Source organism: Meleagris gallopavo, chromosome 7, assembly GCF_000146605.3.
Source record: "Meleagris gallopavo isolate NT-WF06-2002-E0010 breed Aviagen turkey brand Nicholas breeding stock chromosome 7, Turkey_5.1, whole genome shotgun sequence".
Lineage (NCBI taxonomy): Eukaryota > Metazoa > Chordata > Aves > Galliformes > Phasianidae > Meleagris > Meleagris gallopavo.
Genome location: NC_015017.2, coordinates 4,613,141 through 4,637,818, shown reverse-complemented (window position 1 = coordinate 4,637,818; position 24,678 = coordinate 4,613,141). Strand labels below are relative to the sequence as shown.

Sequence of the window (24,678 nt, the reverse complement as noted above, 5' to 3'; positions counted from 1 at the left end):
GAGCAGTGGGTGCAGCCCATGGCCGTGGCCGGCGCCAACCAGTACACCTTCCACCTGGAGGCCACCGACGGCCCCGGCGCGCTCATTAAGGACATCCGCGAGAACGGCATGAAGGTGAGCGCGAGGCCGGGGGGCGCGCGGGGCCGGGAGGCGCGCGGGGGCTCGCGCGTTCCCCGACCGTTCTCCTCTCCGGCAGGTGGGGCTGGCCATCAAACCCGGCACCTCGGTGGAGCAGCTGGCGCCGTGGGCCAACCAGATCGACATGGCCCTGGTGATGACGGTGGAGCCGGGCTTCGGAGGGCAGAAGTTCATGGAAGACATGATGCCGAAGGTGAGCCCGGCGTCCGCCTCGTGCCGGGCTCTTGGCGCTCGTGCGGCCCCGAGTGACGCCGCGCCTCCCTCGCTGTGTGCCCTCAGGTGCAGTGGCTGAGGACGCAGTTCCCGTCGCTGGACATCGAGGTGGACGGAGGAGTCGGGCCTGACACCATCCACAAGTGTGCCGAGGTGAGGGGCTGCGCTCGGGCGGCCCGGGGGGCGTCGCCGCCCCGGGAAATGGCGGCAGGAGGAGCCGCCTTCCGGTGCTTTGTGGTCGGAGGGAACGGCGAGGCAGGCGATGTCAGCGTCGTGTGGGGTCTGAGCTCGCCTTGTTTTAGCCGTGGCTCCTGAAGCCTTCCTAAGCGAAAGCTGGTGTTCCTCGTACGCTCAGGTAACAGGAGCGGGGATGAGGAAGTTGCCGTTGGGGAAGTGCAGCTGCAGCGGCGAGAGGCGCGGTGCCTGTGCCTGTGCCTGCAAGCAGTGCTCCTTTGTCCTTCGGCCTCGCGTCGGTCGCTGCCCTTACTCGTGTCCCATGTCACTGAGTGGGTGTTTAATGTCTTCCAGGCGGGTGCAAATATGATTGTGTCTGGCAGTGCCATTATGAAGAGCGCAGATCCAAGATCTGTGATCAATCTGCTAAGGAATGTGTGTTCAGAAGCTGCTCAGAAGCGGTGTCTGGATCGGTGAGACCTACCCGAGCAGTGCTCCAGAAGGCTCTGGGCGCACAGGAAAACCCTTGTTTCTCGTGCTAAGGGAGGGCTGGATGAACATTAATCATGGAAACTTGTTGCTGCTGAACAGAGGAATCATTCCTTCGCTGCAATGAAGCAAGCAGCAGTGGAAAAACTGTCTGGCTGTTTTTCAGGGTTGGAAATGCAATGGTTTGAACCTGTTTCTTGATTCTGTGGAGGCTAATTGTGTGGCACAACTTGTAATGCTGGCTGAACTGCAGTTCAGTCAATCTTTGCTTGCTAGAAGAGTGTAGCACAGCCACGGGCCGTTACCTTGTGGGAGACTAATGAACCTGCCTTTCGCTGTCTGTGTTTGTCATTTGGTCTGTGCATTCCTGCAAAACTTTTCCATTGTCTGCATTAAACACACTTCTGCTGTGGTAAGTTTCCCTTAAGCTATTAAAAATAAATAGTTTGGGAAAAATGCACTTAGGTGTAGGAATCCCATGCATGATGGTCAGAAATACTTCTGTGTTTTGCTTTTACTGCACGGAAGTACTTGACCTGTGCAAATGGTTCAAATACCAAACAAGTCGGTGAAACATTTTTACCAGGTCCCAAAAACTGGGGAGTATTTTTTTCCTTTTGAATATTGATTCAAGTGACAGGATTCTGTAGAAGAATGTTAAAATGCATCATCTTGACCTATGTCCTCTTTAGTTCATGCGTTTACCCAAGTCAGTGATTTAGAAGCGATTTTGTTGTGTGTAGGTTGAAGTGCAGGGGATAGAAGTGTTTATTTCTTTAACTGTTAAATAGCTTAACTCTCTCTTGGTAACCAACCTGAACAGTACTCATGCTTTCTACTTGTTTGCTCTATCATGTCTGGCTTGGACACATGAGTTAGGAGAGCTCAAAACTGGAGGAAGACCTTAGGGCATTTTAGACAGACATTCCTCTTGTGGCTCTAATTAGCCTTGCTCCCTCCTTTACATTTTCATGGTATTCTGTGCATTCTTTTTCCTGGACTAATGACAGAAGGGTTGCAGTCTGCTGCTCTGGGGGAACACAGCAGAAGGCTCGGCAGCCACAGCTTGGCTAGGCAAGGTAATAGTCTGTGTGGCTGCTGCATGCATTAGGGCCAGAAAGAAGCTGGGTGCAGTCCAGTGCATTGTGCATATAGAAAATATATATAGCTCTGGTACCTGAAATGCAGGCTGAACAGCACGCAAACAGCTATGCAGGGTTAGTGCAGGAGTTGGGAGCATGATTTCTCATGCTATTGAAAGCAGTATTTGTCTCCCACAGCTGCTCTGAAGCAGGATGAAGGGGTCATCAAACCATTCCGTTGTTTTGGAAAAAAAATAGGCCCAAAGTCATGCTGTTTAACTCGAGGCACTGTGCTGTTCTGAGCACAGAACAATGCAGTATGTTTTCTTTACATGCCGTTGTCGCTTTGTCGCTGTTTAAATCTTCAAGTTTGTACTTGCACCGAGTTTTGGATTAGCAGTGCTGTGAGATACACTACACCCACAGGTACATTGCTCAATTGTTTCTTTCCCTGTAAGTCCACCCAGAATGCACTGTGCAGCTGGTTACTGTGGCAGTGTCCTCTTACAAACCTCAGGTTAAAGCTAATTGTAACCACAGAGCTGAACAATCTGTAGCAGTAACAGTAGCAATGGTTGTTCTTCTGCCTAGCGCTTGTCTGGTTTAGTGCCTTGATACATACAGGGAAGTTGTTTGTTAGGCTGCATTTAAGCCTCTTCTCCTGTAGTCAGTAATGTATTTCTACTGCAGAGGCACCCCAGCAGCAGGACTCCAGCTGAGCACCAACAGGAGAGCCAGTAGTCTTACTTAGTATCCACAGGGCCCAGCAAACACCGGAATTGTTACAGTGCTCTGACAGATCAGAATTTTGGCAACAGCGGAAGGAGGAAACTGAGAGCAAGTCACACGGACAGCAGCCAGGGGAGCTGAGGAGCAGAGGCACTGTCAGCACTGGAGGACAGGGTAAAGACACTTGAACACATCCCTAGCAAGGCTGGGACTGTGGTCCAAGCACAGCTTCAGAAAAAATGGTTTAATTTGAATGGGTTTTAGAAGCTTATATTGGTATTTACGTTCTGCTAAGGTACCTGGATGCAGAGGTGAAGTGCTTTAACCCCCATAGCAGCAGGGAGCAGAATATGTCTATTGAAAATGGTGACAGGGAAACTGCTTTCTTTGTGCGGCTGCAACACCTGAGTTTTGGGAGAGGGGTTGCTGCTTATGTTTAAGTTTGTATTTAACAGTCAGCCTTTGTAACAGCTGCTAGTGCTGCTTCCAGTGTTGTGGCTGAAGGTGTTCTTGCAGAGACGTGAGCAAAACAACTGCCACTTCCTCTTGGCCACCCTCCCTCCCTGGCCTTTGCCCGCTTGTGCCTGCACATGCTGCTCACCTGATGGGAGGCTCTGTGCACTGCTGGGGCTCTCTAGCCCGTGGCTGCTCGGGCAGCCCTCTGTGCAAGGCGGGTGGTTGCAGCTTACTGCTGCAGGTGGAGTGAGCTGCGAGCCAGAGGGTAAGAGAAAAGGCTTTGGACAGGGATAGAGTGGGGTAGGACCAGACGTGCACTTTTATGCTTTGTCCAGTATGTTTTTCAGTCTCCTGGCTGCTCAGCCTGTCTTTGCCTAGCTGTTCTGTTGTTGCATTTTGAGGCACTATTTCCCACAATGGCTGAGCAAATGCATATGAAGAGAGGACAAAAGAAATTCTGCTTACACTGACTTGCATCTGGCAAGATAACAAACAGCTGCTTTAGAGCAGCACAGTGGAGGCTGACCCTCAAAGCAACACAGTTGGGTACTGTACAGCCATGCAGAGCAGCTTTACAGTCTGTGAGACTGACCAAACTTGGGTCATCTGTCTCTTTTCTCACATTTCAACTCTCTTCGCCTTCCTCTCCTCAAGTAGATCTGGAAAACCCCTCTCCTCTTGCTTCTTCCCATGCAATGCTGGGAATGTGTTTCCATTTCCTGACTGCATCTTCAGGACGCATCAGGGAGCTAGCAGGCTGCCTTAGTTGCTGTGAGCAGCAAGCTCTGAACTGCAGAACTGCTCACGTATGTCAGGAAGCCCTGACCTTACAGTGAAGTGGGTAAGGATGGACACCCACTTACTGAAGGGCTGCACATAGTGGAAGAGCCCTGCAAACACTGGTGGCCTTCAGCATTCTGGAGGCTTTCCCTAGCAGCAGATGCACATGCAGGATGAGACGCAATGGTCACTTCTGTAATAGATGCTGGGGGCAACCTTGGCCTCAGAGCACCAGTGCAGCTTTGGTATGGCAGCACAGCTTCATGCCACTGGCATCTGCGTGCTTGCAAAGCTCTTCTTTGGCTGAGCAGGTCTCTGTGCCAAGAGGAAGCATCACTATTGATTTATCGCTTCTAGAAGGCCAGCAAATTCAGACTACGTACAACAATATATATATGTATATATATATATATATATAGAAATAACTTTTAATTAAAAAAACAACCTTGCATCAAAGATTATAGTATCAGACATTGAGGCAAGATTCAAGTTTAAGACAAACCAGTGTTAAAAAAATGTTTAAAAAAATAATCAGAATGTGCAATAAACTACAATGTAGCAATAGGTTGTAGTGTTGAAACTTTACTGAACTGTTTTCAGATGTCCAGTGTATATTTCCTGTCATTCTGACAAAAAAAAAAAACAACAAAAGGATTGACACTATAACTGGGTCATCTGTCCAGTGCCATTCAGTTCCAGCTTTTACACACAGAAGAAACTTTTGCACAAAAACAGAGACTCCTATAATATTGCCTTCAACTGTCCTACACAGAAAAACTTCCTGTTGGTAAATTATACCTACATTCAATGCTTAATCTTTGTTAATACTTCTTGAGATTGCAGATACATTCCAAACTACCCTATTTAGATGCAAGTTGGAACAACTTGCTTTTTTTTACTCACTGTGAACTCGCTGGGAAATTAAAATTCTACCCAGCATGACAGTGGAAAGCTTTTGGGCTTTTTTCCTTACTGGTCTTCTAGCCATCAGCCATCTCTTCCTTTTCAGCTAGTCACCAAATGTTGGCATACTTAGAGACTCTTGCAAGGCACTGTACAGAAATTACAAGACTTTTTGTCTTTAACATATTAAAGCAAAATATTACGAGCCTCCTTTGCTACTGAAGGACTACAGAAGTGAGATGACCCAGAATGCAATATTCAGAGAGCTCCTCTTCTCTTCCAATTCTCTATACCCATACAATGAACAGGAACCCTACTTTCTGAGTAGCAGATACATGGACTATTGAAATGCAGTGGTCTATTTCTATCTTATTGCTTGAGGATGTCTATACAAAACATGCCCTGGCACTACTGAGAGCTGAGTATAGATTTTAAGCTAAAGGCAAGGCTTCCACACCGCCTGCTTTCAAATTGCTGCTTCTCACCTGCCCTTCTCTTACACACAGGTTACACGCATGCATTTACAGAGAGGTGGATTTTCTGCCACATGTTCATGCCACACAGGAAAATAATGAGTGGTTATTGTTCCTCCCCACTATATTGTCAAGTAGTTTTTCTGTGTTCAGTTGAAGTTGTTGGTTTAAGGTTGACAGCATATCCTGCCACACCAGAATTGACTGGAACCAGAAACGCATTTGAAAACAAACAAGACAAAAAAGGATGATCACTAACAAATGTGGCGATATGACAACAGAAAGCAGTGAATGCTGCCAGCAATTTATGTGTGCCCACTCCCAACACTGGGAATATTAGACTTCCAGCTTGAAATAATTACTTTCTCTTGGGGTTCAGGAAGAAGAAAGTGTTGTCTTTGGGATTTATCCTGCCTGTTACAAAGCAAGAAAGAAAATATATTATATGCAGCTAACGTACAGGTTTTGAATTGTGCTGTCATATGCTGTGTGAACAAGAGAGATTTTACCTTACGCTTTTCTCCACCTTAATTGGCTTTCTTAATGAACCACATTACTCCCTGTCACCTTTGCTTTCTTGTACTGTTGATTCCCAGGCAAACATTTTCGCTGTCTTCTGCCTCTTCTGTAGATTGTTTTCGTGGTGGAAGGCCATTGTCTGGCAAACCAATGGGTGTACATGGAGCGCAGGGAGAGTCGCTGGGGAAAGCTGCACTTGACATTTCAGTCTGATTTGTTACTTGATCTTGGCACAGTAAAGCTTCCACCTCTTCATCTTTTAGTGGAAAAACTCGAAGTTCCCACAGCCCAGACTGAAAGGAATCAGAGAAGAGGAGAAAAAAGGGATTTTGGTTGAGTCTGAACTGATTAGCTATGTGCAGAATGATCTGCTATCAAGTTACAAATGAGCGTCATTCTTTACAATAGTTTGCAGGGCTCTTCAGAGACAGAATACAGCACTATAAGGTACCAGCTGTCCTTGTAAGCAAGCCTCGAGTGGTTTTGAACTAGCAACAGAGCTGTGACGGTACAGGCACAGCATGGGAAGGGGAAGGCTCTCTTCCCTGCTGCCAGGCATCAGTACCTGGCATTGACACGCTCAGGCCTGTCTGGAACGCCAGCCAACAGCCCTGAGGAGAAACTGAGCAGCCCTGAGTCCAGGCCTGCCACATTCACCTCTAAAACATGTGCCATGTTTGCTGAGCTGTGAAAACTTTATCTGTTGACAAATGTTAGGTTTCGTTCATCAAACATACATATCTAAAGAGGAGCACTACATTCTGTCCACACAAACTAGCAAGGAGGGACACGGATACGCTCAAGCTCCAAGTTTCAGACTAAGACCCGGTGGTCACTGGAGTCCTGAATGGACTGGAAGCTACCAGAACCACCCACCTTTGCTTCCTGGCTCTCCCTCCGGAGTTGTGCAATCCCTGAACAAACAGAGCCGTGGGCTTCAGAAGTCAGGTCGGGAACAGGTTCAGCAGCGCAGTGCAGCGAGGCACAGGAGCTGCCGGGGTGGTCCTTCTGCACCAAATCTTGGCCGTGTCGTCCGTCAGCATTTTTGCTGTAAGATCTAGCATGGGATAAAAGAGGCAAGAGTCTTAACGCCTGGTTCCTGCCCTTTTACAACACTGAAAAGAGTTTGTATGTGCTATCTAAGCTCTACTTTTTTTTAAACAAAAAGAAATGAAAATGCATGGTTCTTGACAACCCTACTGTTGCAAAGAGTGCTGTGCAGAGGAGAAAAATGAATAAACATGGCTGAAACAGCCATGCTCTGGCTGTACAACAGCTGCATTGCTTGCAGGCACCTGATTCAAACCATGCTGCCTTCCCCCCGTGCCCAGAACAGCAGGTTATGGGCTCCCCTAGTGCACAAGATAGGTGTTACTCTCAGTCTTACCACACAGACTAAGCTAGCTTTGCATATTTATTCATATGATCACAGTTCACTTTCAGTGAAGAACAGACACAGGCTTATGATGAATGGCAGAAACACTTATCCCAACATTTATAGGACGGTTTTTGTCCTGGCAGATTGTGAAGCCGTTTATGGCAATCATTTTCCCAGTGCTGAGTTGCAGGTAGAGCTGTAGGATGCTCGCTCTCACATGCACTATTGTTCTCAAGAGTTTTAGGGGGAGTTTTGCACCAGAAAGCAGGCCTGTGAGAATTAACCTTTTCATTACCAGCACACGAATGCTTAAGGATAAGGTCCTTGGCACAGCCTCTCAGGTCAGTGAAGAAGAATGCTGCTGCATAGTGTGGCTGACGCCACAGCTGGGAGTGACACAAACTGATCGGTATGGGAACAAAACCTTAATCAGTGACACACCAAATTTCTGTAGGTTCTGTGTGCTTCAGAACTGCATGGCATTCTTTTTACAGCTAAGGATTAGACCTGGTACTGTCCCTGACAAGCTAATTCACAAGGAGTTCCCTTGTTTTCTCTGTCACAGTTCCCTGTGACAGCTGTGCCAACAGCCATCATGATGAGTTGAGCAGGAACACCCCTGCCCCAGTCAGTACACCTGCCTGCTATTCCTTCTGGGCCAGCGGCTCTGCTCCCACAGCGACCACCTCGCTCGCTCTCTTTCTTCATACTTCGTATGGCGTGAGGAAAACACTTCATCTGACAGATCTTCTGCCTGTAATGAGAAAGGAGGGAGACACAGCTGCTGCTGTATTTAGGAACTTCTCTAAAACAAAGACAGACGGTACTGTATGTAATTCTACGGAGCTCTGTTCACTGAACACACCAGTAGAGAGGATGATGTGTGCTTGCAGTATGAAGGCGCGTCAAAATAATGGGATGCTGCCACAGTTTATTTCTTCATGTGCCTGGGGTCGATCTGAATTGATACAGAAATTATTCCCCCTACCACCTAACGCATGTTTTTCTATGGTGGGAAGCAGAAAATTAGAAGGACAGGTATTTATAAAGAAGACGAGCAAAAATTCCAGAACATTCCAGAGACTGCTGCAAGAGGGGGCTGGGAGGCAGAAGGATTTGCCAGGTGCTCCTTAAGCACAGAGCAATAGGTCTGAGCTCATGAGGCCAGGGATAGCTGCACACAGAGAGGCACACAGCAAACCTGAGGTGCTGCATTCCTGCTGGGAAACCAAGCAGAAAATCGCTTCTGCTTTGAAGAGAGCACTTGTCAGCGACTGATCTGCATGACCCAGGTATGACTTGAAGACCTAGCAGAACTGTATTTTAACTAACTGCTCACAGTCAAACGAGCCAGCTTTTTAGATAGGAACAGCTCCGATGCAAAAAAACCTCCTCTCTGCCCTTCACTTTGAAAGAGCCATCTTCATTTCTCCTGCTGCTTAGAGGTAGCTGGGCAAGGAGCACGGTGCTGCCCGTCCTTCTCCCTCCCCAGATCAGGGTGAGCTCTTGGCTGGGCCACTCCAGCACTGCTCAGAATTGTTTTAGAGTGCTCCAAACCATTCAGCCACCTCAAAGTTCACCTAAGAGCTAAGGCTGGCAGGAGCATGTGACTGCTGCAACCATGGGTTTCTGTGCCAGCTGCTCCCAACTCAAAAGCAGCTAAATTCTAGGAAACAACAACTCCTGTTCATAAACTGCATTGCCAGTTCATCCCTGGACAAGAACTATACCAAGAACTGAGGGTCATGGAAAATAAATTTGATGTTCTATAAAAACAAAGTTCTCATGGCTGTTACACAAGCAACACGATTCATCTTCTGATTCCATCTGAGAAAACAGAACCAGAAAGCGGAGTCCTCACTGCTCTGCCAGAGACAGACAGGCTGTCAGCTGACAACTGATGTTCCCAGGTCTTCTGCAGAAGCCATTCCCTGCACGAGGACTTGCAGCACTGAAGCACTGTATTACCACTGTGGCTCCAAATGCAAAATACTACAATGCATTTATGCTGCTGCAAACATACCCTATAGTGGCATTCCTCAGCTTCCCAGGGACTGCAGTTCCAACCTAAGCTGCTGGTCATGAACTACAGCCCCACAGCAAAATTCAACCGGGTTGATAAAAGGGCCCCAGAGTTGCAGTTCAGTGCAGTCTGAATTGGCTATGGGAGCCATTTGCTAAAACTGTAGCTGCCTGCTTCCTCCTCAGCTCAGCACTCAACAGGAACCTTCAGACAAACAAGCCTGCTTTGTTTGCCCAGCTCATGATTTCTTTTTGAAGACTCCTCACTGCTTTTATGTATTTATGTTGAACACAAACGGCTTTGTTAGCTGTTGATTTCCCTTCATGGAAGTCAACCTAATGTGTTTCCTCCTCTCTCTGGAATTCACCAGTTCTGTCCCTTGGATGGCATCGGTCAGGGTCTGCACCTCAGTTTAGATTTTTCTTTTCCAAGGTCAGTGATGTACAGTGCAAAAGTGAGAATTTTATGGACTACCAAAGTGTTATTCCCTCAGGGAACATTTAGGATTTTTCTGTGTGCTCAATTCCCTTTGAAGTGCAAACAAAAGATAATTCCGAAAGAAAAACTTAGACTTTGAAAATACTTTTCTTAGCAAATTGCCAGAACTTCTCATGCGGGGAAGAAACTTCATTTTTAATGAGCTTCCTTTCAAAATCAAAGCCCACATTCCTCCCCTAGCCAAGAGTTCTGCAATACTGAAATAAGCCTTACTGTACCTCTTCTGTGGCTGATAGCAGAGATTTAACTACTTGCTTATTTAAGTTTTACTCTATTCCATCCAAGACTGACCACTAATATGGTTGATTTTAAAAGTATTATTTGTTCCACGGACAAAACCACATTACCGCAGCATAAACCAGCTCTTTACTTGATTCAGTACAGCCTTTGCTCCTCCCTAAGACTTCATATATTTCCTCCACCAACTTTAGGTTCAATTATAGCTTCTATGGCTGGAGCAGTTTGATTTTTTTCCTCACTAAGAATAGGTTGAAAAAAGGCCAAAGAACTGTCATTACTTGTCAGAAGGTTCTGGCAGTGATGTTGAGAGCAAAGGCTGGAAGGTCTCTTTGTGAAGCAGATCGAAGGAGCTCATGTAAAGAACAAGACCTTGCTTCCATTAAGATGTGAATTCTCTCCATCTCATCTAGCTAAGCTACAAGGCACTGGGCATTCACCTTGAATGAGCAGGAACAGCACCAAGAATAAATGACCAGGAATATTTCTGAAAAGTTGTCAAAACAAAGTCAGTGCTTCGGTCTTCTGCTTCATGGGAAGCACTAAGTCATACACCATAAAAACACTTTCACAAAACTAATTACACAAATAATTATTCTGAAGTACTTGACATTACTAGAACAACTACAAAATAAACTTTAACGCTATTCTATGCCATTGCCTTGCCAGAAACTTTAACCTAGGCAAAACAAAACAGGAAAGCCCATGCCACACCCTTCCCTGCATTAAAGCAACAACAGGCTGCAAATTCATACATGCAGATCAGGAAACACAAATGCTGCTTGTCCAAAATTTCCAGAAACAAGAACGAGGTACCCCAAAAAGGTAAGCCTTCCGTACTCGAGTGTGTTGTGAATGGGGAACTGTTGAGTTCCTATCCTTGCAAGTTCAGCTCCTGACAAATCTGTGTTTGTTTTTAACTTGTGGAAACTTTGGGTACAAGTCTGCTGCATCAAGTGGAAGAGTTGACACAAGGAGTTTTAAATTTAGCTAGACAGAAGACAACAGAAATACAACTATTATATAGTACCACCACAGGCTGCTCTGTAGTAGAAAGCAAAGAAACAGCTTACATTTCTACAGAAGCAGACAGTACATTTTGCCCTCTCTCTTCTTCCACAATGATCTGCTGAAGCTCACCTTGATGTCAGTACAAGGAAGAACTTCAATAGAGTCAGAATGTGAGAAGAAAAGGTAATGCTCCTGTTCTCTCATGCCTTTTCTCAAGCTTACTCAGAACTAAGTCAGCCCAAATCCTAAGCAAGGCAACAGGAGATTTATGATCAGACAACCACCTTTTCTCAGTGCTCAAAAAACATCCAAACCGATTAATACGATCCCAAATGAAAGGGGGAAAATTGGCAAAGGACAAGTTAGAAGAGTAAGCTCTTCATCATTTTCTTCATCTGACATCTCTCTTATTCTACCCAGCAGCTGACAGACAATATTGAAGCACTAGACCACAGCAGGAGGCAAAGCCGCTTTATTGTACTCAAGTTATTTCCTGGCCAAATGATGAATCATACAGGCTGAACTAGGAATGCCAAACACAAATGTACTGGGAGGGCTATTTAACAATAAGCGCCCACGCTTCACACAGAGACACCCTAAAGTTCATTCAGCATTATGTTTAGCATTATCTTCTGTACTGCTACATAAATGCAAAACTTTCCTACTAATAAGGCCCGTAAGCTCTGGTCGTGGATGTTCTGAAAGGGTAAGGTCAAGAACGGGTATCATGGATGAAAGTATAAATGCTAATCCTATAGCTACAACAGTCGGTAATGACCTATAGCAGAGACTGGAGGGAGACTACGGATGTCCAAAGGGCAGGTTCGTCTTTTGACACTCGAAGAGGAGCCACAGTAAGACAGGAAGAACAGAAAAGCAACCTAGAGAGCAGACTGGCTGTTACGTTCACACTGGGGCTAGGCTCAAGCTCATCATTAGGGGAGAAATGAACCCCTCAGCCTCTAAGTCCACAGGCATTCCTTGAAGGAAAAAGGGGGATTTTTACGTCTGGAGAAAGCAACAGTAGTAGCACATGGTGTGCAGACGTGGCAAAAAGATGAGTGAGAAATGCCAAAGGTTATGCTGCTCCTGAGAAAGCAGAAAAGTCTGCTTCCAGCAGAAGGGTTGAAAGAACACCGACAAGAAACCTTGATGAACCTTCTGGGCCTGCAGGCAAAATGCCAAGTTACCTCTTGAAGGGCAAGAGGCCATGGCAATTGGCCATGAAGGAAAAGGACAAGAGACATTATAGCACGGGTAGCTCCAAAGACAGTCACAGTTGCAGACCCAATATCTGAGTGCTCAGGAGCAGGGGACCCTACGTGAGCTCTGACTGAGCCAATAGCAAGGGACAAATGAGCTAGATGAAAAAGCAATTATTAATGGAGGTACTTGCATTTCTGTCATCCACTGTAGGGTCAGGTAGGTTGGGGTAGGACCAATATATTCCCAAGTTCTGACACCCAATACTTTGAAATGTGAAACTTTCCAGGATTTGCACAAAGTCAGTGACTTTAGAAAATACATACTGATTATCCCAATTATACATCCAGTTTAACCATGCGGTTGGTTTAATTAAAATATAGCTTACCTCTTCTTCATCTGCATGAGATCTTTCCAAAGGTTCTAATTCAACAACTCTCCAGCTGGAAATGAAACGAGAAGTCAATTTATCTAAAAGCTAAGTCATTGTTTCAATTGTAAAGAATCACAAAGTCACCAAGGTTGGAAAAGACCTCTGAGATTACTGAGTCCATCTGTTCACCTGCCACTGTATTTCTCCACTAAACCACGTTTTCTACAGTACAACATCTAAACATTTCTTGAACACCTCCAGGGATGATGACTCCACCACCTGTTTCAGAGAGTACTTTCTTCCTAATATTCAACCTGAACCTGCCCCGGTGCAACTGAAAGCCATTCTCTCTCATCATAGTTATGCAGGAGCAGAGGCCAACCCCCACCTCACCACAGCCTCCTTTCAGGGAGTTGAAGGGAGCGATAAGGTTTCCCCTGAGCCTCTTCTTTACACTGAACAACCCCAGCTCCCTCATAAGACTTGTGCTCATCCATCACAGCTTTGTTGCCCTTCTCTGGACACGCTCCAGGGTCTCAATGAACCAAATGCACACAAAAGAAAGCAATCTCCACGTAACTGCTGAGAGGGTCAGCCCAACAGCATACTTAAGCCTACAAGTATCACTACAATTAAAATGATATAAAATCCCTTCTATTTTTTAGCCAGTCTCTGCATCTGCCATCACTGTGCCTACTGCTTTATTTCCCTTCTGCCATCAGCTGACCAGTCTTCCTACCACCCATCTTTTTACCCACTTCTATACACAAATTGAAATGCATAGTAAAAAAAACAACCACCAAGCACATGAGAAGATTGCCTTAGTACTGTAACATTATCTAACTACAAATTATCAATATCCTTAATGCTGTCACGTTCGTTTTGCCACCTTCTTTGCAACTGAGGTCATGAACAAACCTTGGCGTCAGGATTTCTTTGTACTGTAGTTTCTCCAACTTTGATGGTGCCACCAGTGACATTGGAATAACAATGTTGTCTATGTCATAGGAGCTCTCACTTCTCAGCCTCCTCCTGGAGTTATGCTGTATAATAGAATCAATTCAAGATTCATCAGCTTACAACACAGGAACTAAGTTAACTGAGAAGTAACAGAAGTGCACAAAAAGAATCTCTAACTTCAAGAGACTCTGGAGATCAAATGACTTTTTTTTTTAATAAAAGGAATTTCAACCAGTCTTAAAACCATCTTATCACTAAGATCTACTCCTTGCTTTCATAACTTTCTGAAATCAGTGGGTATTTCCCTAATTTCAATTACCATTAATTTTGAATATTTAAGAGATCTTCAAATTTAATGCTCCCTTCTTCATAATTGAATTTCTTCACCATGATCATACCGGGATTCCTGGTTTTCTGTGCTCAGTAGTGCATGGAACCTACAAGGGTAAAAACTGAGCTTCGTTGATTACCAGAGAAAGTTTAGCTTTAAATCACGATGTATTACATAATAAAATATCTCAATTTTTAGCTGAATGGAAAGAGATCTATTCTAAAATGCTGATTTAGATGTTCTTCAAAGATGGCTTCATCAAAGAAGAGTAGTAAGAGATCTGTGCATGGCCAAAATTGCCTGGAAGATGTGTATCTGAATTCAGTTCTCCAGCCATCATCACCAGATTAAAACTCAGCAGACACTAGCACAGCAATAGGCCAAACAGAACTGGAGGCCTGAAACCTGAGTAGCAAAATGAATTTGTTCAGTACTTCCAATAGAATTAAAACAAAGTTTCTTCAGGGACTTTGCTGAATCAGAGCTCTGCTGCTCCTCAGCAAATTTCTATACCAGAGGCTGAGCTGCACAGAGGTTTCAAACAGCTAAGCTGAGGCTTAACAAGTGTCATCACTGTATTTGCACTTGGTGCACATTTTCCACCAAGAAGAAAGTGTTTTAAGAGCTCTTGTGTAAACCTGGAAGTATAAATTAGGGTATAGTCAATGAAATTTGAAGGAAAACTAAAGTGGAAGGCCCAGTGCCAGTAACTGAAATGTATGCTTTAGTCCTATTATCTGTAGAACTCTTTAACAAACAATTATCTGTTTTCCAAGCAGAGACTCCATCTGGAATAATATACTTGAAGTAAAAAAGGTTCTTTACTGTAACTTAACACCACATTAGATATAAAGGGCACATATTTTTGATGATTATTTGCAACTCCGTTAACATTTCAGCCAAGGCAGTGATGCATTTTTCGTTTACCTGTGATGAAGTGCTGTGAGTGGGCCTAGACATCGCATTGATATTGGTCACGGCTGCAAAACTGCCGGGGGATTCTGGTTCTGCATGTTGAAAGGAGAACGTCTCAAACCTACTGTTACGTTCGCCTGTCACAAAAGAACAGTAATAAAAAAATGCATACCAACTATTGTCTATTAGACCAAGGATATTTTTCCATACGGTAACAGTAAAGTCATTTCTAGAAGCCCACAGTGATCCACTTGAGATTTAATGAATACTAAAAAAAAGCTGCCTAAATAAACACTTGTTACTCATCCTGTCATTGCCGTTCCACAAAACTCGTCCCTTTCCTCCTACAAAGGATTTCTTCTGCTGGAACCAACTTCATATGGGCAAATCCTGCTTCTTATTACAGAAACCATCCTAGACTACACACAGCAAATCCAATCAGACCTAGAAGAATGCTTCCCAGTATCCCCTCAGAGCACTTCATCTCTCTCATGTACCAATCCCTAGCTGACAGATTCCTCCTGGATAAATGGGCAAACAATGAAACAAAACTGGCAGCGAGGCTAACAAACATAATGAGTTCCTCCATCTCCATGTGTGGTTTCTTCTAGCACTGGCCCACTGCTCCAGACAAATCCTAATTCCCCTTTACTCTTATTTAATCTCAGTGGAAGCAGCATTTAAGAGGATTCAGACGATAACCACCAGCATTCTGCTTTCCTTCTATGCCCAAATGAAAAAAAATGAGAACGAATTAACAACTAATAAAAAGTAGCAGCAGATTCCAACTTGGAAAAAAAAAAAGCTAAGTCAGATCCTACATCCCAACAGGCCAGGTCAAGGACACGAACTCCCATCTCCCAGGCAGCACTGCAGCTTCCTGGCACACAGCTTTTATTTTTGGCCTTGTTCATCAGGCTGACCTTCCCCATGGATAATTTCTCCTAGACAGAGCCCAAATTAGGAATAAATATGTAGTACTACACCCCTAGCACTAATAAACTGGAACTGCTGCTGCTACTCACAACTATACCACAAAGCAGTTCTCTGGCACGGGGAAACTGTGATCCTCATGATAAAAGACAGGTTTTTTTCTTCTGTTATCTCGAGTAGCCAAATACTATTAGCAGAGGACTAACTGTAACTTCGAAAGGTTTATATCAAGAGGTTCTCTCTCTGGTGCTCCCAGTATCTCCAGCTGTTGCTCTCAGTGTGCATGACAGCTCCTGGGAGAAGCAGCATGGTTACAAGGAGCGCTGGGTCAGCACCTGCCTTTGGGGGCTGGGTGATAAGCATCATGGCTTTCTTCTTGCTCTTAAGCAGATCATACAATTTTTGGTTAAATTATCTCTGTGGCAGTTCCCACACTCCCACCTGTGTTCCTTTACCTGGATTGTAGCTTTACCCAGATCCCTCCTAGAAGTGTGTTTTCCCATCATGTTAACTGATGATTTATACATTTTAGTTCTTTCCTAGGGGACATTTTACACTAATATAGTTTGCCTTCCTACTTACCATTTTTCCTTGTATCTTTTGGGAGGAATTTTGCCAAAAGTTTTCCCAAAGTTTACATAAATGAATTTGTAATAGAATTTGTTAGATTTTACATCCCAATAGCCTGGAGAAGTAAGATGCTATTTAAATCTACACGGGCGTGCTGAATTTCCTGTCTATATGATCACATTGCTCTACGTGGCTCTATAGAAATTTCAGGGCAGCTTCTATTAATTTACCTTTAATTAATTCTGTTGCTGAAGTGGAGATTCAGTGGCTTAAAATATAAAGGTAACAAGAGTGAAAACACTAATTATAAGCACTGGTTACCCACAAGTCCTCCTAACAACCTGGAAGGAAACCAGAACCACAAATGACAGTAGACAAGAAATGAAGCACTGCTGACCAAAGATGCCAGGAATAGTAAATGTTTGGTTGGGCATGTGATTTGACAGATAACTTTGCAATTCAGTCTGTTTCACTAGGCTACTATAAAAAAATTCATCATGAAAATAATGACACCCAGCATTACAAATACACAGTGGGACTGCTAAGTAGCTTCCTTAAAGAGTATTCCAAAAATAAAATACAGAAGCTTGCCTCCTTTTGCAATACACACTGAAGAAAAAAGGAGAAGGATGATGGTGCTTTACAATAGCACATTATTTTTCCAGGCATTTTAAGTCCATTCCTTGACTCCTGAAGAGTTTTGCAGTAGTTCCCTTTTTGGAGACACCTTAGGATTTGTTCACAAAAGCCCAATGGCAAACTCATTTATACATTACGTACACTTGAACAAATAGAACTGTCTTAAACAACAGTTTTTCTCTTACCCACTGCTGTCTCACTTAGATGTCTTTTCTTTCTTCCTTCCGACAGCTGCTCAGATGTTCCTGACACTGATTGAGATTTGGAATTAGATAAACAGCTATTGTTCCATCGTTTAAGAGCAACATTATGATGGTTATAGTCTACAACAGAAAAAGCAAATATCAAGTGAACTTATTCTCCATGGCTGCAATTCCAAGCAATCTCACTGGTGAACTATTTACAGCAGAAAAGGCAAACTTCAGGTAAGGATCCAAACATTAAAAACACTGCAGTGGGGCACCTGTGTTTGCAGAGAACTCATAGCCCAAATTCCCTGCACTTGTACTGGTGCCCTCCTGATGGGATCACTTCAGCGTAACGGCAGTACCTGCGTTCTAGAGATTCCTCTTCCACCTAAATCCCTGGCCAGTTACCTTCTCTGATAACTGCCTTTGCTAAATTTACAAATTGAACGTTTTGGGGACAAACTAATGAAAAACAATCTTGCAAACATTACAATATCTTGCCTTACGTACCATTTTCTGGAGCTATTTTAAACCCCACTCCAGGATATGAGGCATCAACAGGTTCTCCCTTGACGTCATCCTTCCTTAATAATGTTTCAAAGTATATGTGAAGAGGAATATCTAAAATAAATAAATAATCCAAACAAAACAAGGTTTAGATGGTAACCTATGAAATATGTGTCATCACTAGAAGTCTAGGAATCAATTTACATGACACTGTATAGTGTCATCTATGAGCAGTGCAGTTGTCTTGAGTCCTGTGACTCATGAAATGGCACAGCTCTGAGAACTGCTCGCTACAGTATCTGCAGTATCTTGGCACTGTCAATATGGACACAATCTAGGTAAACATCTGATGGTTTGGAACTGGATGGGCTTTAAGGTCCCTTCCAACACGAACCGTTCTGTGATTCTAAGATAATCTCCTGTAATTGCTGAAAGGTAAGACGTGAAGGTACCTTTCTTTCTGCTATAGAAAGTGAGTTATACTGTGGTAGAAACAAGTCAATTTTTAGCTATGAAGCTGCAGTGCCACCTGTGCCAACAGAGGCATTATGCTTAAGTGGTTCCAAGCCCTTCTGCACTATGAGCTTTTAAGGACCAGTAAGGCAATTAAAAATCAAGGTAGGACTTAAACTTAACTGATGCTCTTCAACAAATCACACCGTGGACACTCTGTAGATTCACAGCTTAACTTCTTTAGTCTTCAATGGCAAAGTAGAAAATTCAAGGTTGTATTACTCTGGAATAAGCTATGTCTGTACCTGCCACAACTCCAGAATTGATCTTCATGAAAACAAGCTCTGGAGGAAAAAATGAGAGAAAGACTGCAGTCCTCCCCTCTTGACTAACTTCTGCACTAAGCCCAGCACGATAAAGAGCACACAGGGCACTTTCCCTATAATCTACAAGGCTTTTGGTTCAACCTTTTGTGTACAAGTAATTAACACTTTTCAAAATTGCTACTGCTGAGAGCTTAGAGGTAATTTCAAGATACATTCCTTCTTTCTCTCTCTGGCAAAGGCTACAGCAGGAAATGTAATTCATTTCCTGAGGGAGTTCTAACCAAGAATTAGTCTGCAAAACATCTCAAGTGGTAAGGAATTTAGCTACTGTTGTTAAGACAGGAAGGCTTAAGAAAAATAGGTCACTATAAGAAAAGCCTTTCTGGAAATAAAAGAAAAAAGAGAAATTAAGTAGAAAGAAATATGTCAACATAAGAAGCAGGCTTGACAACTATTACATTCAGAGGACCGAGCACGGGGCCACAGGGTGGGCATTAAATTATTTTTATTTACATATGACCACAGCCTCATGTGCCTTGAGGACTTGCCAGGACAGAACCTTTCAGTGTATTTTGCTAACTAAAAAGAACAAATTATTTCAATTTGATACTGATCTAAGTAGGTATTTAGTCTCAAGATCAAAGCTGACCTGCAAAAGGTCGTCTTCCCCTCAAGGTTTTTGGCACATTTCCTTTTCTACCTCTGAGTAAAAGGTAAAGAAGGTCTGAAAAGTTTATTAGTCATGACATTCATGTAAAGAGAGAAAAAAACCACCACACTTCTCTTGATTTCTTCCTGAAGGACAACCTCACTGTCTCAGATTATGTGCTCCTGTCCCTTAATCAGAATGGCAACAGCATTTGTTCCAGATTAGCCACAAACTAGGTGCTAAAGCACCAGGCCCAGTGTCTTAGATAAAAACTACAAAGTTCCATCCTTGAAAGTGTAAGCTTGAAAATCACTTTCATGCTCAAGGTATGATGCAATCACTTGCACTTTTTCATTAAAGACCCTTTGTAATATGGAATCTCTTAAGACTTGGATCCATGATATCATGATATTTCCTGAAGCAAGCAAGTCCAATTGCACAGTACTATTACCTCACCTGCAAATAATGATTCTCCTTTGAAATTAAAAAATAAAAATAAAAAAAATAGATACAAGAACAATATCTGAATCTTGTACTGAATCCATTGTTACACACTGAAAAATCTAATCCTCAGAACTTCAGAATACGACAATACCAACAATATTTTCTAACACACAGAGGAAATTAAAAAGAAAGCCTTTTTTTCTGCTTTGTTGACAAACTTTTTTTATTCAGAAGAAAGTGATAAAAGATGCAGGGATACCATGAGTCATATTTTAAGAGAAGTTATCCTTCTGGAAAGGGTTAACTAAGGAAGCTGCAAAGAAGACACGAAAGTGAATCATACTGCCTGATCAAACTGGAAAATTTCCAGCATACACTCACAATAATTAGTTCATATAAAAGAAAATGACAAATAACTAACAGTCCTCTTGACAAGGAAAAGACAGCAAAGTGCACAGAGCATGATCCAGAGCAGGAATCTACGCTCCCTCAAAAGCAAGGAGTGTGTCCAAGCAGCACACAGTAGTCCAGCGCTCTTATCCTGTCTTATCTATTATTAGCAAGGCTAAGGTTCCTGGAAAAAGAGGATAAATATTCCTCAAAAGAAAGATGCCATTAGTATCAGAATAACATTTTTCATCCTTCATTCTGGCAAAGTGACCTACAGTATCCACAAGGCAATCAATAGCTTTTCAGTTTCTTTCATTTTCACGATGATTAGAGTTGGTTTTCTTTTCTGATAGATTTCCAGCATTCTTGTCAAACTTCCGAGTCTCCCCTAAGACTAAGGCAAGAATGAAGGCAAGGGGCACAGCCTTATACAACTATCCCTGAACAGATATTTAAAGAAACACTGACAAAAGCCACCCAAAACATGTGCTGTGATCAGCAGTCCTTGCTCAGAAGCTGGAGCAAGGAAACAACTTGATTAGTTAGACAAACAGGCACCAAGTGACCCAGGAAGCGTGTGGGGACAGCTCTCCTCTGTAGGGATTATTTAGTGGCAAAGAAGCCCTCATTACAGCAGGATTCCCATACTGCTCAGTAAAAAGAAGGTTTTGTCTAAAATGCAAAAAAAAAATCACAAAGAAAGAAAAAATTCAATAGTATGAATCCCTTCTGCAGATAACAGCACTTGATGTGGTAATTTGGAAGTGCAAGTTGCACTTTCAGGGCAAAGAAGAGACAGAGACAACATCTGCATTATTGTTTAAGAAGATTTAAAGAACCAGATGTCAGAAATCATTAACATTAGCAACCACCAAAAGGCTGGTTATCACTAAAGCAATCACAAAAACTAAAGAAACTTTCTGAGCCTAGTGCAAAGGGCCTGAGTTGAAAGCTGCCCACAAAAACAACAGAACCAAGATGTGTGGGAATAGCACCATTCAAGGGACTGGCGATGACTTGGAGTGGACGCACTGTGAAACTCACCACAAAGAACCCAAAATTTTTCCCAGACCACACTTTCTTAGCTGCAATTGCCTTACTGGTCTGGAAAATTCAGATGTGTTTTTCAAATATCAGCATGAAACTATGATTTTCCTTCAGCCTAAACACATGTGTTCTGCCAGTAGGAAGTTTTCTGTAAGAACTATAAAAAAAAAAACTCACTCCAAAGGAAAGTTAGTCCATAAACTGCACAGCTCTCACAAGCACCCAGCCCTCTGTGGAGGCATGGAGTTTGGATTACTTACCTGAAGGGAATGATAGGACTGGATGGAAAGAAGAGTCCAGCTCTTGCACATAATCCAGCATTTTAGATTCTGGACTGTACTCGCTACTGTTCAGTGAGGTTGGCACCATACATGCTAACTGAGTTCTGTATGGACAGGAGGTATCTCTAAATGATGAAGTCTGCATGGAAACACAGCAACAAAGGTTAACTTCTCTTTTACTCACTTAAATTCCCTCCAGCTGGATCAGAAGAATAAAAAACCTCAGAGTCACTCTTTGACATGCGAACGGGAAAATGCACAAATGTCAGATAATCTACATATGACTAACTCTACTATGGTGCACAATACAAAGAATATAAAAACACCCTTTTATTAGAGGCCAGGAACCAGTTGTCAGAGTTTCCAGAGCAAAATGTAGCAGCTTTCAGTCATTATTCCTATATAAACCCATGGCCAAAAAGCTACTTCTCTAGATAGCTTGAGCTTATATATTTTAAAGCAAGACAATATTAAATATTTTGTGCATACTATTTACACAGAGCAAGAGGACAAAGTCCTTACCTTGTTATAACATAAATGAAAGAACATACAGAACAATAAATACAAGGGATGGAAGCACTGACTGATTAATAGGTAATAAAAGAACTACTACATGGAGCAAACTGTGAATATTAATGTAGCTGCTTATTTGCAAGGCCTGTTAAGGCACAGACAGTAAAATGATGGATTGCATTGCACGGAACTGGTAGGTGCAAAGCGGCAAGACAGAATGGCAAAACACAACAGGGAAGGACAAAGCAGCAGCATGCAGGCAAAACACTGAGCTCTTAGAGACAGAAGGAAAGAGTGGAACATAGTACTGCTAAGCAGTAGTCAAAACAAGCCCGTGCTTCAGAACAAGCTACTGCAGGAAAGTAGTGTTGCTGATGCCACTTTCAGCCTTACTAGGTACTACGAGTAGCAGCCCCAAAGGTACTGACATTTTTAAGGTCATCCATTGCTGTTGTGCACAAAAAAAACCAGGGTTTGCTGCTTTGCCAAATGCTGCAAAACCTCAAATGAGCAGAGAGGAAACAGGAACACTGAGGTATCAGCTTCTCAACCTAATACTGTGCAAACAGCCGCGTCTATTGTCTCCTGAAAAAGGATTTCAACTTAATAAACTGTAAGAATGAATGTCACAGTGGTCTTCTTGATTTTCTTAAAGACTTTTTATGGAACAAGAGGAAACCAGCCAGCAGCTGCATCAGAGGGAAGACGATCAAACAAACTTTACTTGTATTTTTAGTCATCCTGCTTCCTGAATCCAAGACATCTCTAGCTGCTTCCTCCTGCCTGAGAGACTCCAGGCTGTATTCTAGCAGTGTCACTCAACTGCTAGTGATGCAGTGTTTATATCTACCACACTCTCTCTCTAATTAACTGTAATCTGTACTTCTGTGATGTGGCATCAGTATTTGCAACCCATGCTAAGTCAGAAAATATTAAAATGTTCACCTTCGTACTGCAGGATAGATTAAAATCATAGAAGCTGCATGTTACGACAGTGGAGCAGAGGAGACCCTGTGGTTCTGAGAGCTGCTTGTTGTATTTCACATTTTTATCAAAAGAAAACATTAACAGTCCCTAAGCCACCCTGATCTCTGTACATGGGTTTATATGGAACTAGTTTCAACTTCATTTGGAAATAATTCTTTTCTAGCCCAGGACTCCTTCAAATCAGTGTTGTGTTATTTCCTATGTCAGACATATGGGAGACTTCTTCTGTTAAACTTTAAACACCCATGAAGTGTTGGCAGAACAGGGACATGTTTGGAAACACTAGAGGGGTAATGCTAAAGCGGGCTGAATGTTTCCCATTATACAGACCATTAAGCTAAAGCCTAAAGAGCTTTTACCTTCATGCAATTTCTATATTTTACTTTTCAAAACTGCATAAAACCCCATTTTCACCAGATTTTGTTTTTCTGGAATGAAGTGGTTTCCTGAATGTCCGCTACTTTAAGCTGCTGCTGCACTCACTCTGCTTGATTTCTTTCTCTGGAAATGAACTCATAGTAGAGTTCATGCCGTTGGTTTTAAAAGAAATCCCCAAACACCAATCAGTAAAATTCCCTAAAAAATATATGGGTAAGAGCAACACATACTGACACACAGTCCCTTAGCCCTGACTGACTTTTTCCTGCCTGAATTCACTTCATTTGCAAACACATTTAGAATATAGCTTAAAGCTAAGCCTGCTGAAAAACATGCATCAAATGGTCAAATACCCTCCACAATCACAGTCTATTTTCAAACAGTAATAAAATCAAATTGCCAATGTTGGTAAATGCCACATTCTTTTCTTCATCTTGTCTGTGGTGGGAGTTACAAACCTTCTGCCTGGATTTGTGTATTATTTTCTTGAATGCTCCGGCACTGACACCTCAATAATTCCATCTTTCATTAAGTCAGTTCATCGTTCAAAAGAACAGAAGGACTTAAACAGAAACAAGAGTAGTTTTATTTAAATCCCTCTGAAGTTACTGGAAAAAAAAACAACTAAAAACAAGCCTGGCAGTGTCTGTGTTCCCGGTTACTGGATCTGGTTTAGATTTCTGATGCAGTAGTTTTCCACTGGAAAATGCTGAATGAGTGAAATGATGATGTTTGTCAGGAATGTTGATTTAATCAGCTCTTGAAGAAAAAAATTCTGAAGCCCTTCATTCTGCAACGAGAGCATGCTGCTCAAAGAAAGTGCTTCAACCCTACAGAAAAAAAACAAGAACTCTGCTGGGTAACCAACCTCTCTCCCCTTCCAGTTCTGTGTTGAACAGAGGCTGCAACTCAACTTACTATGACAGCAGCACACCAAAAAACAAAACCAAGAAGGCGGCAGCTCACCAAAAGCCAACTGAACAAAACCACTCCATAAATACCAGCACCCCAACGCAGCAAAGAAAAGTAGTTTTAAGAAAAACCAAGGCATACAGCTTTCCAAAGAGAGGCCTCTGTGGCATGCCTGGCTACAATGCCAACCTTTCAGAAGGCAAAAAATGTATTACTGAACTCTTATCATTTCTTCCCCTGCTATCCTATACCTTACACAGCTACTGAACCATTTTTCTTCATTGCTGAAATACAAAACCTCATGCTTCCTGAGCTTAAGTAGATATGAAGAATAACATTACATTAGGTTAATTCCATTATGGAAAAGAAAATAGACTGTACTTAAGAGAAAATCAGAAGAGTGTGGTCTTTAAATATTAAACTAAAATAGCAGCTCTTCTAAACTTCACAAGGAAAGTGTCACCAAGAGAATCTGATTTTTAAAGAATATTATGAATTTTAATCTTCTTGGCTTTGTTTCTTAGTACTGTCTTACTGACTCATAGAAAATACAGTGAGCCATTTATTTCGATATTC

At 42.8% G+C, this 24,678-nt stretch overlaps 2 protein-coding genes across 9 annotated transcripts in view; one reads left to right on the top strand and one right to left on the bottom strand.

The window, feature by feature from the left end:
* The first annotated feature begins 6 nt into the window (after positions 1-6).
* RPE (ribulose-5-phosphate-3-epimerase) lies at positions 7-4,704 on the top strand. Its single transcript, XM_031554108.1, has 4 exons — positions 7-114; positions 197-331; positions 418-504; positions 880-4,704. Exons 1-4 carry the CDS (start codon positions 19-21, stop codon positions 1,000-1,002), a joined length of 441 nt encoding a protein of 146 aa, XP_031409968.1. The 5' UTR covers positions 7-18; the 3' UTR covers positions 1,003-4,704.
* Positions 4,705-4,805: 101 nt separating this feature from the next.
* Positions 4,806-24,678, bottom strand: part of KANSL1L (KAT8 regulatory NSL complex subunit 1 like) — a 57,334-nt gene continuing 37,461 nt past the window's right edge. For 4 of the 8 annotated variants that reach the window (XM_019616921.2, XM_010713316.3, XM_010713321.3 and 1 more), the window contains 9 exons: positions 21,292-21,451; positions 17,726-17,836; positions 17,213-17,350; positions 14,898-15,022; positions 13,598-13,722; positions 12,695-12,749; positions 7,976-8,088; positions 6,833-7,013; positions 4,806-6,249 (listed from right to left, as the gene is read on the bottom strand). In XM_019616921.2, the coding sequence (XP_019472466.1) occupies positions 6,001-6,249; positions 6,833-7,013; positions 7,976-8,088; positions 12,695-12,749; positions 13,598-13,722; positions 14,898-15,022; positions 17,213-17,350; positions 17,726-17,836; positions 21,292-21,451 (1,257 nt within the window). In that variant the 3' untranslated portion in view covers positions 4,806-6,000. The remainder of the gene's footprint in view (positions 6,250-6,832; positions 7,014-7,975; positions 8,089-12,694; positions 12,750-13,597; positions 13,723-14,897; positions 15,023-17,212; positions 17,351-17,725; positions 17,837-21,291; positions 21,452-24,678) is intronic. The other 4 variants (XR_794068.3, XM_010713320.3, XM_010713317.3 and 1 more) reach the window with 4 other exon arrangements.

What these genes read in the sequence shown, in the direction of transcription:
- RPE (XM_031554108.1), top strand. Translation starts at nt 19, where the DNA reads ATGGCCGTGGCCGGCGCCAACCAGTACACCTTCCACCTGGAGGCCACC. An exon ending in TCCGCGAGAACGGCATGAAG is followed by an intron (nt 115 to 196) that starts GTGAGCGCGAGG and finishes CCTCTCCGGCAG; the next exon opens with GTGGGGCTGGCCATCAAACC. An exon ending in TGGAAGACATGATGCCGAAG is followed by an intron (nt 332 to 417) that starts GTGAGCCCGGCG and finishes GTGTGCCCTCAG; the next exon opens with GTGCAGTGGCTGAGGACGCA.